Source organism: Planococcus citri, chromosome 1 (genome assembly GCF_950023065.1).
Source record: "Planococcus citri chromosome 1, ihPlaCitr1.1, whole genome shotgun sequence".
In the NCBI taxonomy this organism is placed as follows: domain Eukaryota; kingdom Metazoa; phylum Arthropoda; class Insecta; order Hemiptera; family Pseudococcidae; genus Planococcus; species Planococcus citri.
In genome coordinates, this window is record NC_088677.1 from 6,164,004 (window position 1) to 6,176,623 (window position 12,620).

Consider the following 12,620-nt stretch of genomic DNA (forward strand, 5'->3'; position numbering starts at 1 on the left):
ATTTGTTTGAAAAAAAAAATGATTCTCGAGACCTAATTTGTACGATGATTTGCTCGCAGATTATACGACGCCGAAGTAATCGAAGTAAGCAAAGACGTCAGCTTAATCATGGTAGTGCCTCCGGTCGAGGCAGCTTGTTCAATGCCTGGTCAACGCGAATTATTGCTTCAAAGATCCGATCTGCTTCCATTAACCGTTCAAGTATTCGAAATGGTACACTTTGGCACCTATCAATTGGATTTGATCTCAACGTACTCTAGATTGAGTTGTATTATTGAAATGGATATAGATTTAGCTCAGCATAGTTTAAGAAAGGTAAAACCCGAAGCAAAATGAGAGAAAATCGAGTATAAAATTTCAAATTTCATTCGTTTTGATGCAGGCTTTCAGCTCATCAGAGCTCAGTTCAGCCAAGAGCAAGTTGAGCGAGCTGGAGAATTTACACACGCAATTGAACACGTCGTGGAAGCGAGGCCGATGGTTGTTAGATGCCATATCATTCGCTCGAGACAGATTATCGCTTTCGCCAACTAATATGCGCCATTTGCTAAACGTTCATCCGAAACGTACCCTTCCTTCCAACGAATCTCATTGCGTAAGTGATTTTACGACTAATAAAGCAATTTCAAATTATACAAATAGCTGTGTTAATTATTAAATATCTCGTATCTCCGCAGTATTTGCAACCACCCGATCCTAAAACAGCCAAGTCACGAGGTAGCTGGCCTGGTGTCGGAGTCGGTCGTCATCTTGGTCGGATGCCCAACGAAATAAGCCGCAGCGAACAACACTTGACCTGCGATACTTTACAGAATACTCAGCCCTCGATGAAGCTGCCAACCAAACCTCCATCTCCGGTCGAAGTTATTGCTACGGATAGCGAAAGTAAGCATTTACTTACCTTATAAATAATGAGAAAAAAATACGAAAATATCGATTCTAAAATGGAATTTTAACACGCTAGGTGGAATTGACGTTGTAACAACGTCTCGAAGCGAAGACACGCTGACCAAATTGACCGACGATCAGACTGCACAGAAGTACGATCAAAGCACACCGTAAGTATTCTCAAAAGTTGATCAGCAAGATTTATGGTTGACAAATATGGAAACGAGAGATACATTTTTTGTGGTGTTTTTTTTTACGCAGATTGACCGCAGAAAACAGCTCTTCGGGTAGTTTGCATTCGGTGTCGTTGGACGAGTTACTCACACCACCTAAAGTAGCTGATATAGAGGAAGAAAAAGATGACGATGGGATTCGAGTACCTGTTCCTAGTTCGGCGGTTCTACAAGTACGTTGAAAATTTTGGGAAAATTTCCATTTCATTTTTTGGATTTTTCTACTAGTTTTAAAGCTTTTTACTGAGGAGCCAAAAATTACTTGAGGGACTGAAGACAGCTTTTTTTCTTAAAAATGGGGTCATTTTGAGGAACTGAAAATGAATGGAAGGGGGAGGGGGGCTTGGAAGAATCCCCGTGCAAAAATTAAGAACATTTTAAGAAAAATTGCGTTATTGAATTTTTTGAATTTTTTTTTCAAAGTTGGGAGGCTCTTGGCACGATTTAATTTTTAACTAGGGTTGAAATTTTCAAGGATTTTTTTTATTCACAAAAAACCAGTGATAAAAATCAACAAGGTCAATTTTCAAATGCATAATAAAAGACTGTTCAATTGGTGCTACGTGAGTTCAACCAAATCTAAAAATTTTTTGGTTATTGAATTCTCGTTTAGAAACTTTTGAAAACTAAAACGATGAATAATTGTTTGAAATGAAAAGTCATGTATGAAAAAATCGAGAAAAAAAACTGTGACACGAAATATAAATTGAAATAGAGAGATGGAATATGAAAGAGCTGAATAATACTTTGACAAATTTTTTATGCAGTCAGATATCCGTCAAAAAAGCGTAATTTTACAAGAAAAATTCTTCAAAATTGTGAATTTAATTTTACATTTGGAGGGGGGAGGGAGGGGAATTGTGAAAAATCCAAAATCAAAAAATATTTTGTGTAGAAATCCAAAATACAAGCTATTTGATTGATTTGTTAATTAGATTAAAAGTCACAGCTTTTGTCGAAATTTACATAAAGTGTCGTTTCTTGCCAAGAATTGCTAAAAATTCTCCCTTTTTTCATTAAAAAAAAAGTCATATGACAATTTTTTGCCTTAATTTTGACTGAATTTTTTTTATTTTAACAGTTTTTTTTTCGAGTCTCGTGCTTTAAAAACACTGGTGATTTTTTGGCTTACATTTTTGTGGAATTGTGATGAGTCTAATGTCTTCCTTTTTACCAAAAATTGCCAAGCCTTGTTTTTCTGCTAAAATTGTCAAAGTCTTGCACTTTTTAAACAAAATTTACTTTTATACCAAAAAAAATGGAAAAAATTTTCACTTATTCAACAAAAACTGCAAAAAAGTAATTGCTGAAATATTCTGGCTTTTTTCTCAAAATTTCGAAAATTGTAAAAAAAATCTCTTTCTTTTATCAAAAATTATTAAAAAATCGTATTTTTCAAAAAAATTCCAAAACGTCTTAATTTTTTTTTTAAATTTCAAAACGTTTTAATTTTTTCAAAAAATTCCAAAACATCTTAATTTTTTTCAAAAATTGCAAAAAAAAGTTTTTCATTTCGCTAAAATAACCAAAATTTTACTTGTTTCCACAAAATTCCAAAAATTTTCACTTTTATGACCAAAATATGTAATTGAGAGAAACGTTTCTTTTTAACTTTTTTAAATAAAATGTATTAGTTTTTTTTGTGGTTTTTTTCTCTATAAGTACATAAGTACATTTTTTTGTTACTTTTTGTTTACCTACTAAGTAAAGTTTTTTTTGAAAAAATTTAGCACAAGCCCTGTTAGTTTGTTGGGGAAAAAATCAAAAAAATTAATCGATTTTGACATTTAAATCCTACAATTTTTAGGAATGATTTCTTGACTTCTGAACATCACATTTCTATAATTTTTTTTCTTCAAAATTTTATAGGTGGAAGGGCACCAAGGGGTCGTATGAATTGCGAATTTAATTTGACATTGGAGGGGGGGGGGATTGTAAAAATTCAAATCAAAAATATTTTGTGTTGAAATCCAAAAAACAAGTCATTTGATTGATTTGTAAATTATTAAATTAAAATTCTCAGCTTTTGTCAAAATTTCCATAACGTGTCGTTTCTTGCCAAGATTTGCTAAAAATTCTCGATTTTTCGTAAAAAAAAAAAAAAAAAAAAGTCATATGATCATTTTTTGCCTTGATTTTGACTGAATTTTTTAATTTCCACAGTTTCTTTTTCGAGTCTTGTGCTTTAAAAAAAACCAGTGATTTTTTTGGCTTACATTTTTTTGGAATCGTGATAAGTCAAATGTCTCACTTTTTACCAAAAATTGCCAAAAAGACTTGTTTTTCTGCTAAAATAAGTTGTCGAAATCTCTTTTTGTCAATATTTTTTGAAAAAAGTCACTTTTATTCACCAAAAAGTTGTAACTTAAAAAAGTTTCTCTCGCTAAAAAAAAATCTTGTTCTTTTTTTAAAAAGGGCAAAAATTGCTTTAAAAAAGTCTTTAGTTTTTACCTGAAATTGGTGAACATTTTTCGTTTGTTTGCCAAAATTCCAAAAAATCGCTTCAAGTATCGGTTTTTTCCAAAAATTTCAAAAAAAAATAATTTTTGAAAAAATGCTTAAAAACTTGCTTTTTTGCCCAAAAATGTCGAAAATTCTCACTTTTGTAGCCAAAATTTCCAATTGAAATGTCAATAAACCTTGCTTTTTTGCTGGAATTGTCAAAGTCTCTATTTTTTCTGCATTTTTTAAACAAAATTCATTTTTTTACCAAAAAAAAATTGCAAAAAAGAAATTGCTGAAATATTCTCGCTTTTTTCCTTAAATTGTCGAAAATTGTAAAAAAAAATCTCCTTTCATCAAAAATTATTAAAAAATTGTATTTTCTTAAAAATTCCAAAACGTCTTAATTTTTTTCAATAATTGCCAATAAAAAGTTTTGCTTTTCGCTAAAATTATCAAAATTCTACTTGTTTGACACAAAATGCCAAAAATTTTCGCTTTTATGTCCAAAATAATGGACAGAAAGGTTTCTTTTCAACTTTTTTTTGTGACTTTTTTTCCAAGTACATTAAAATGTTTGCTCACTGTTACTTTTTGTCTACCTACTATTTTTTTTTTTTTGAAAAAATTTAGTACAAGCCTTGCTAGTCCATTGAAGAAACATTTTTTTAAAAAATCAATCGATTTTGAAATTTGACTCCTGAAATTTTTAGGAATAATTTCTTGATTTCGTAACATCACATTTTCTGTAATTTTTTTTGTTTTTTTTCAAAATTTTATAGGTGGAAGGACACCAAGAGGTCGTATTTGAAAAATGAATACATTTTCGAGTCCAACACTCCTGAAAACCCCACAAATGATGCTCCACTTGATATTTTGATTTTGTTTGGGATTTTAGCCATTTTTGGGACACTGATGAGGGGGGGGGGTTGAATCGAAAAAATGAATTCTTTTTTCAAACGGGGCATTTTTCAAAGTAGCAATCGATATGTGACTTTGCTTGAATCCCCCCCCCCATTTCGATCAAAATTGCAGATTTTTGTCTCCTCCCCCTCCCCCCCCCCCCACATTGAGGTGTTGATACCATTTTGAATGTTTTTTTACCAAGAAGAATATAAAAAAGCTATCTGCGTTGCAATTTTTTTTAATAGTAGTCCTCATCCAGATGTACTCGTATTCATCATGAAAAGTTGAATTTTTACTAAGAAAATTGGACTTCGTGCTTTTTTGATTTTTTATTATTGATTTTGAATCTTCAATCTATGATTTTTAACTCTCCTTGAACAGATTTGCTCAAAGTTTGATCAGTCTTGAGATATGAGCTTTTGAAGTTCAGCAGTTTTGCTAAAAATCTCCATTGTATTTGGAATACTCGAACCAAAAACTACAGATTGAAGTATTAACTTTGTTTCCTTCCTCCTCAGGGGGCAAAAAAAATCACAAAGTATTTGAAAAATGTCCCACTAAATGGCCTGATTTTTTATTTTGAAGTTTTTCTCGACGAATTGATTCATTTCGAGTCTCATATGGCAGAGCTGCCTCTCCCCCTACCCCTACTCCCATATAACAGTTAGAAAATTTTCCGGTAAATTTCAACTCCAAATAAGCCACAAATCCGAATTCTAGCGAAATTTGCGGATTTGATTTGTCTCTCGACTCATCCTATCTGCGGATTAATAACGACAGATAACATTTTGATTTACAACAAAGTCACCTCAAGCTCCAGGAATGATTTATACGATACACAATACACATCTGCCCATTATCTCATTTCATTAGCGTATTTGAAATAGGAAAATACTAACGAATTATTGTTATTTCGCAGGTACACGCGGCGTACAACACCGGACTAGATAATCTGAACGTCAACTTTAAATTCCAAGTGAACAGCAAAACAACGGCTCGCGAACTAGTCGAACTTTTCATCAAGCAAACCAACATGTCGGCTTTGCTGAAAGGTCGCGAGCCCGTCGTGTATACCGAAGAAGACACGAGTAATTTTTGCCTTGTTTCGGTGATCGGTGCTCGCGAACGATGCCTTAGAGACGATTTCAAACCGGTTCAACTGCAGTCGCCTTGGAACTCGGGGAGACTCTACGTGCGACGTAAAAGCAACGTATTAGCTGCCATCGAATGCGATTCCAAACAATCGTCGTCTTATGTTTAGATACCCTACTGTATTACGTACATTGAAAATCTGCCTGTTGCCATCCTAGTTCCCCTCTCCCCTTATTACACTACCCTCTTCCTCGCGTATTTTGTGCATTTTACGTTTATTTATTATATATTGTGTATGTAATGTAATCGTTGTGTTCGACCGAATAATTTGTCTCATCATATCTATATAAGATAATCGCCGCTGTCTGAAGATGGTATCAATAGAATAGGCTGCCAAGTGCCTGTGTGAAAGATCGCGATTCCCTCAAGCTCGCTCTATCGCGAAGGTAAATCGTCGAGAAACCTGAATCATAAATGAGTAAATCGGATTCTGTATATTTCAGCGCGTTCGATACCATCGTACGTAGACCGAGACTGCGGTAAAATTAACCTTTTTATCTGTTTTTCAGCTCGCTTCGTCGAAAATGGTCGACGTTTATGTGCCCTTTACGTATATCGATATAGAATTTTATGGTTATGCCATCGAACAGTAGAAAAATGTCGTCGATATTCGCGTCGTCGGTGTGTATTTTTTCGCTAACGTCGTTGTCGTCGATTGATTAGCTACGTGGCAATTTTTGCCATCGACACCCCCGCTTCAGCTTCGGTGAGTTTTAAATTGAGATTTATTATCTACTCTTGCCCAGAAAAATGTACCCGGCTCGAAATTCACCTACAGTTTTCGTTAACGCCGGTGTATTTACGATTTTTTTTTTTACTGGTCCCATTCCCCCCATCCACTCTCCAAAGACCCTTAAGTTATTCTAGCGACTGGATTATACGTATAATATAGTTATAGATTATTTTAAACAATTGTAATGTATTTTACCAGTGTTATGTATAGTATTTATCATACGTACGACCTTTTTTTTTTAGCCATTTCATTTATATATTGAATGTGTATTTGAAAAAAAAAAATTAATTAAAAAAAAAACAAAGTTGATAAAATAAAAGATGTTATGATTGATGTTTTAAATGGATTTTGTTGTTTTAGGAGTACTAAAATAGTGAAGATCGTCGAAGGCAGGTTTAGTTAGTTTGCGTTCGTTCGCGTCGAAGAAAGTCGTCGAAAAGGTAAATCTGATATTTCCAATGTCACGTTAGTGGTACTTTGTTGCATTTGAGATTTTTGAAGGTAACGCAGAGATAGACAATCCGGCAAATGGTAAAATTTGGAGTGATTGCTCCCCCCCCCCTCCTGATACTCTGGGACAACTTTTTTCTTGAAGGGGACATCACAAGAATATTTCAAAACGAAATTGCCAAAAAAAAAAGTTGACCCTGATAACAAAATGACGGCCATTTTGATCGACAGATGAGCCGAAATCGCAGATTTTGCATTCCAACATAGGACTCAGACGAAATTTTTTGAACTGGACAACGCTAAATCGAAAGAGTATGCAAAAATTCATCACTAGTCAAAATTTCAAGTGCTAAAGTGCTTTTTTTGATTTTTGGTGAATTTTTGAAAATCTGATTTTGGCCAAAAATGGGGGGAAAAATCAAAATTTTACCAAATTCACCTAGAAGACTGAAATTTGAGATATACCCTATTTTCGACCTGTCCAATCGATTGGAAACGGTTTCAAGCCGTTTTGAGCAGTTCTGGAGCCTCCAGTGGATTTTTTAAATTTGAAATTTCCTCAAATTTTTATCAAATGAAGTTAGAAATCCTAAATTCACGCTGCACTCAAACTTAAACACGCTATCAAGTCGACTGCTGGTGAGTTTAAGTCATTCTGGAGCCTCCGGCAATTTTTTGAAATTTCTTAGAGCCTCCAGTAAATTTTTGAAAATCAAATTTGAACCAAAAATAAGAACAAAAAATCAAAATTTTACCAAATTTACCTAGAAGGCTGAAATTTGACTAATTTGAGATATACCCTATTTTCGACCTGTCCAGTCGATTAGAAACGGTTTAAATCCGTTTTGAGCAGTTTTGGAGCCTCCAGTGAATTTTTTAAACGTGAAATTTCCTCAAATTTTCATCAAATGAGGTTGTAAATTCGAAACTCACGCTGCACTCAAACTTGAACACGCTATCAAGTCGACTGCTGGTAAGTTCGAGTCATTTTGGAGCCTCCAGCAACTTTTTGAAATTTCTTAGAGCCTCCAGTAAATTTCTGAAAATTGAATTTTCCAAAAAATTTCATTCAATTGCCATGAAAGTCGACTGCAGGTAGATTTCATGTCTTTTTGTAGTCTCCAGCTACTGTTCGGAAATTACTGGAGCCTCCAGTAAATTTCTGAAAATTGAATTTTCCACATAATTTCATTCAATATACTATGAAGTCCACTGCAGGTAGATTTCAAGTCTTTTTGTAGTCTCTAGCAACTGTTCGGAAATTACTGGAGCCTCCAGAAAATTGCTGAAACTTGGAATTTGTACAAAATTTCATCAAATCAAGTTGAAAATCCTAAATTCACGCTGCACTCCAACTTAAATACCCCATCAAGTCGACTACTGACGAGTTTAAGTCATTTTGGAGCCTCCAGCAACGTTTTGAAAAGTTCCGAAAGCCTTCAGTAGATTTTTGAAAATTGAATTTTCCACGAAATTCAATTCAATATGCCATGAAGTCGACTGCAGGTAGATTTCGAGTCGTTTTGGAGCCTCCAGCGACTTTTTGGAATTTACTGGAGCCTCCAGCAGATTTTTGAAACTTGAAATTTCTTCAAAATCCCATTAAATGAAGTTGGAAATCCAAAATTCACGCTGCACTCCAACTTAAACACGCCATTAAGTCGACTGCAGGTAAGTTTAAGTCATTTTGGAGCCTCCAGTAGTTTTTTTGAACTTGAAAAATCCACTAAGTTTCATCAAATGGAGTTATAATAACGAAGTTCACTCTGCAAACTAGTTTCAATACGCTATGAAGTCGACTGCAGGTAGATTTCGAGTCGTTTTGGAGCCTCCAGCGACTTTTTGGAAATTACTGGAGCCTCCAACAGATTTTTCAATGATCGAAATTTACATTACCTAATTCCTCCTAAAAAATCCGAAAATCCAAAATTCACTCTGCACGTCAATTTCAACACGCCCTCGAGTCGGCTGCACGTGGTCTCAAGTCAGTTTGGAGCCTCCAGCAACATTTTTGAAAATTCCAACAGCCTCCAGTAAATTTTGGAAAATTGAATTTTCCACGAAATTTCATTTAATATGCTATGAAGTTGACTGCAGGTAGATTTCAAGTCTCTTTGTAGTCTCCAGCAACTTTTTGGAAATTACTGGAGCCTCCAGTAAATTTCGCAGTTTCAATTCGTTTTGGAGCCTCTAAGAGCTTTTTAGATTCCTTCGTTTTTCAAAAAATGCCTCAAAATCTGTCCGAAATAACTTGGCTGGAAGCTCCAGTAATTTCCAAAAAGTCGCTGGAGGCTCCAAAACGACTTGAAATGTACCTGCAGTCGATTGCAAAGGCTTTTCGACTGCATTTGATAAATTTTTGTGGAAAATGCAACTTTTAAAAATGAACTGGAGGCTCCTGGAATTTTCGAAAACATTGCTGGAGGCTCCAAAAGGACTGAGCCCAACTGCAGTCCACTCAATAGCGTGTTGAAATCGTTCTGCTCTGTTTGGTAAGATTTGATGGAAATTTGGAGCATTGAAAAATCTACTGGAGGTTCCAGTAATTTCTGAAAAATCGCTGGAGGCTCCAAAATGACTTGAACTCATCAGAAGTCGACTTAATGGCGTGTTTAAGTTGGAGTGCAGCGTGATTTTCAAATTTCCAGCTTCGTTTGATGTGATTTTGTGGAAATTTCAAATTTCAAAAAATTTCTGGAGGCTCCAGAACTGCTCAAAACGGTGTGAAACCGTTTCTAATCGATTTGGTAGGTCTAAAATAGGGTATCTCAAATTTTAGAAATCCAAATCAATTTGGTAAACTTTTGATTTTTTTTCTCATTTTTGGCTTAAATTTGACTTCCAAAAATTCACAAAAAATCGAAAAATGCACTTTGGCATCAACTTTTTTTTTGGCAAGTTTTCTTTAAAATGTTCTTTACGATGTCCTCTTTGAGAATAAAGTCGTTCCAGTGGATTGGGGAGGGGGAGCAATTACTCCATGTATGAAGTTACAAAAATTAAATTGATAGGTACCTAGATGTCTCCTTAACCTAACTTCATCTCCAAATTGGTAATTTTCCTCGTTTACCTTCTCGGGGTGCGTTCTTAGTAAGCAACGTATTCGATATAATCAACGAAGCACCCGACACGAGCTTCAGTAATTCAGATAATGAAGTGTGCCAGTTCCCAGAGCTAAAGGATAAAGGAAATCTTTCAAAAATTCTCCGGAGTCTTGGAATTAATTGAAAACTGTATCGAACGTATCCGAGACACCTTGCTGGCGGCGCAGCGTCGCCGTCGCCTCGTGATTATAATATATAAGACGATGAATTTTCGCTCTAATTAAGCACACATTATGGAATTTTATTGTTTCTCGAAACCCCTGCCCCAGTACACTCTTCTGACTCTTCTCGTACTGGGTCGTACCTATGTTTCTGTATCACCACTTCAACTCGTGCTGCTGTAGGTACTCGTAGGTACAATGAGGACTGAGGAGAAATGTCGAGCTCGAGCTGCGTTCTTCTATTCCTACGTAATTAATTTGATAAAACGAAAACTTATCGTGACATCTCGCGAAGAAATTTTCATTTCAGTTAAGAATCAAAAGAATTTATTCGTTTAATTATCGTTACCATGGTAACACTACTAACGGCCATCGTAGAAACAAAAGCAAGAAAATAGCTACGTGTGTATGCTGGAAAAATTCTCATCCTGTGCGTCTCATCGTCATCGTATAACTGCCTCCTGCCTTGTCTCTGTACAAGGCTAATTAGGACGATTTTTAATCGAGTTTTTACCTGTTTACATAGTGTATTTATACATTCTGTTGTTGGGTTCTTTTTGAATTTTGATGAAAATTCGTCGTACTCGAGTATAACGAAGTTATCAAAGTTATTAAAAGTAACTTTTGGTCACTAAGGTACTTTATTTATAAATTTTTTAAAAAAGTAATTTTCTGAAGAAAAAAAAAATGTTAATAATATTGATATTCTTTCCCAACTGGCTGCACTGTCTTTTTAGCAAAGGTGTTAAAGCCTAAATTAATAGCCCTTTGTCGAAGTCTTGCTTTCTGCAGAAAAAAATACTCAGCAAGAAATTTTTCCTTTTGTCAAAATTGCCAAATAGTCTCGTTTCTTGCTTAAAATGGAGCTTTTTTCGTAAAAAATGCCAACTCTAAATTTTTTTCAAAAAAGTACACATAAGTCTCGCTTCTTTGCCAAAAAATACCAAAAAGTAACGCTTTTTAGTAAAATTTCCAAAAAAATCAACTTTTCCCAAAAATAACCTACTTAAAATGTTTTATTTTTTTAATCAAAAAAGTTGCAAAAAAATATGTATCTCGCTTTCTCGACAAAAATTGCAAAAAAAAATATTTTTTGCCAAAAAAGTTTCGCTTTTTGTTAACAGGGGAACTTCTCGAGGTTCCCACCCCCGTTTTGAACGCGGCCGTGATTTTTGATAAAAGCTTGGTCTGAAACCCCCATAATCAAAATTTCAGCTGCCCATGTTGAATTTTCGATTTTTGAAATCCAAATTTAATTTTAATCAATTTCCAGCCATTCTGGAGTCGTCAGTGTGATTTTTCGATTTCTCCAGAATTTTTCGATTTCTCCAGAATTTTTCGATTTCTCCAGAATTTTGAAATTTCTCCAGAAAGCGTGGAAATTAATTTGGGCAGCTGAATCGAGTTCTTAGTTCATTCTTGACCTGGTTGACGAGTTCATCATCAATTGGGACGATTTATTAACTCGTTGAAGATTTTTTTTAAAAATCGAAACGTCTGAAAATCGCCTTAATTACCGATAAACTCGTTAAACAGGTCCGGATTACACCATGAACTCAATTTTTAGCTATCCAAATTAAGTTTGGCTCCTTGTGAAGTAATAAAGAAAAACTGTAAAAATTTGGAATTACGCTGGAGGCTTCTTTATCCGACTTCTATTGCACACCCCCCCCCCCCAAAGGTCGATCCTCCGGGACAACTTTTTTCTTAAAGGGGGAGTCCAAACGAACATTTCTAGCCCTTGTACTCCAAAAAAAAGTGGCCCTACTTACAAAATGGCGGCCATTTTGATTGACAGATCAGCCGAAATCGCAGATTTTGCGTTCCAACATAGGATTTGCACGAAATTTTTCTAACCGTACAAAAATAGATCGAAAGATCAGGCAAAAATTTATCACCTGTGAAAATTTCAAGTGCTAAAATGCATTTTTCGATTTTTGGTGAATTTTTGAAAATCAAATTTAGGCCAAAAATGAGGGGAAAAATCAAAATTTCACCAAATTGACCAAGAAAGCTGAAATTTGGTATATAGCTTGTTTTCAGTTTGCCAAATCGATTGGAAATGGTTTCAAACCGTTTTGAGCAGTTCTGGAGCCTCCAGCAGATTTTCGAAACTCGAAATTCCCACAAAATTTCATCAAAATGTAGTTGGAAAGTCGAAAATCATTCTGCGAACTAATTTCAATACGCTACGAAGTCAACGGTAGGTGGATTTCAAGTCGTTTTGGAGCCTCCAGCGACTTCTTGGAAATTACTGGAGCCTCCAGCAGATTTTTCAATGATCAAAATTTCCATTAAATCCTACCAAAAAGAGCCAAAAATCCATAGTTCACTCTGCACGTCAATTTCAACACACTGTCGAGTCGACAGCAGGTGGGCTGGAGTATTTTTGGAGCCTCCAGCAATCCAGAAACGTTTTTTATAATTCCAAGAGCCGCCAGTAAACGTTTGAAAATTGAATTTTCCACAAAATTTCATTCAATGTGTTATGAAGTCGACTGCAGGTAGATTTCAAATCTGTTTGTAGTCTCCAGCAACTTTTTGGAAATAA

The 12,620-nt window shown here is 34.9% G+C and overlaps 1 protein-coding gene across 8 annotated transcripts in view; it reads left to right on the forward strand.

Moving 5' to 3' along the window:
• wake (wide awake) overlaps nucleotides 1-6,696 on the forward strand; it is a 492,350-nt gene extending 485,654 nt beyond the window's left edge. For all 8 annotated transcript variants that reach the window (XM_065364759.1, XM_065364768.1, XM_065364775.1 and 5 more), the window contains 6 exons: nucleotides 60-315; nucleotides 383-595; nucleotides 678-885; nucleotides 965-1,058; nucleotides 1,150-1,294; nucleotides 5,389-6,696. In XM_065364759.1, coding sequence (XP_065220831.1) covers nucleotides 60-315; nucleotides 383-595; nucleotides 678-885; nucleotides 965-1,058; nucleotides 1,150-1,294; nucleotides 5,389-5,730 — 1,258 coding nt within the window. In that variant the 3' untranslated portion in view covers nucleotides 5,731-6,696. The remainder of the gene's footprint in view (nucleotides 1-59; nucleotides 316-382; nucleotides 596-677; nucleotides 886-964; nucleotides 1,059-1,149; nucleotides 1,295-5,388) is intronic.
• Nucleotides 6,697-12,620: the final 5,924 nt, after the last annotated feature.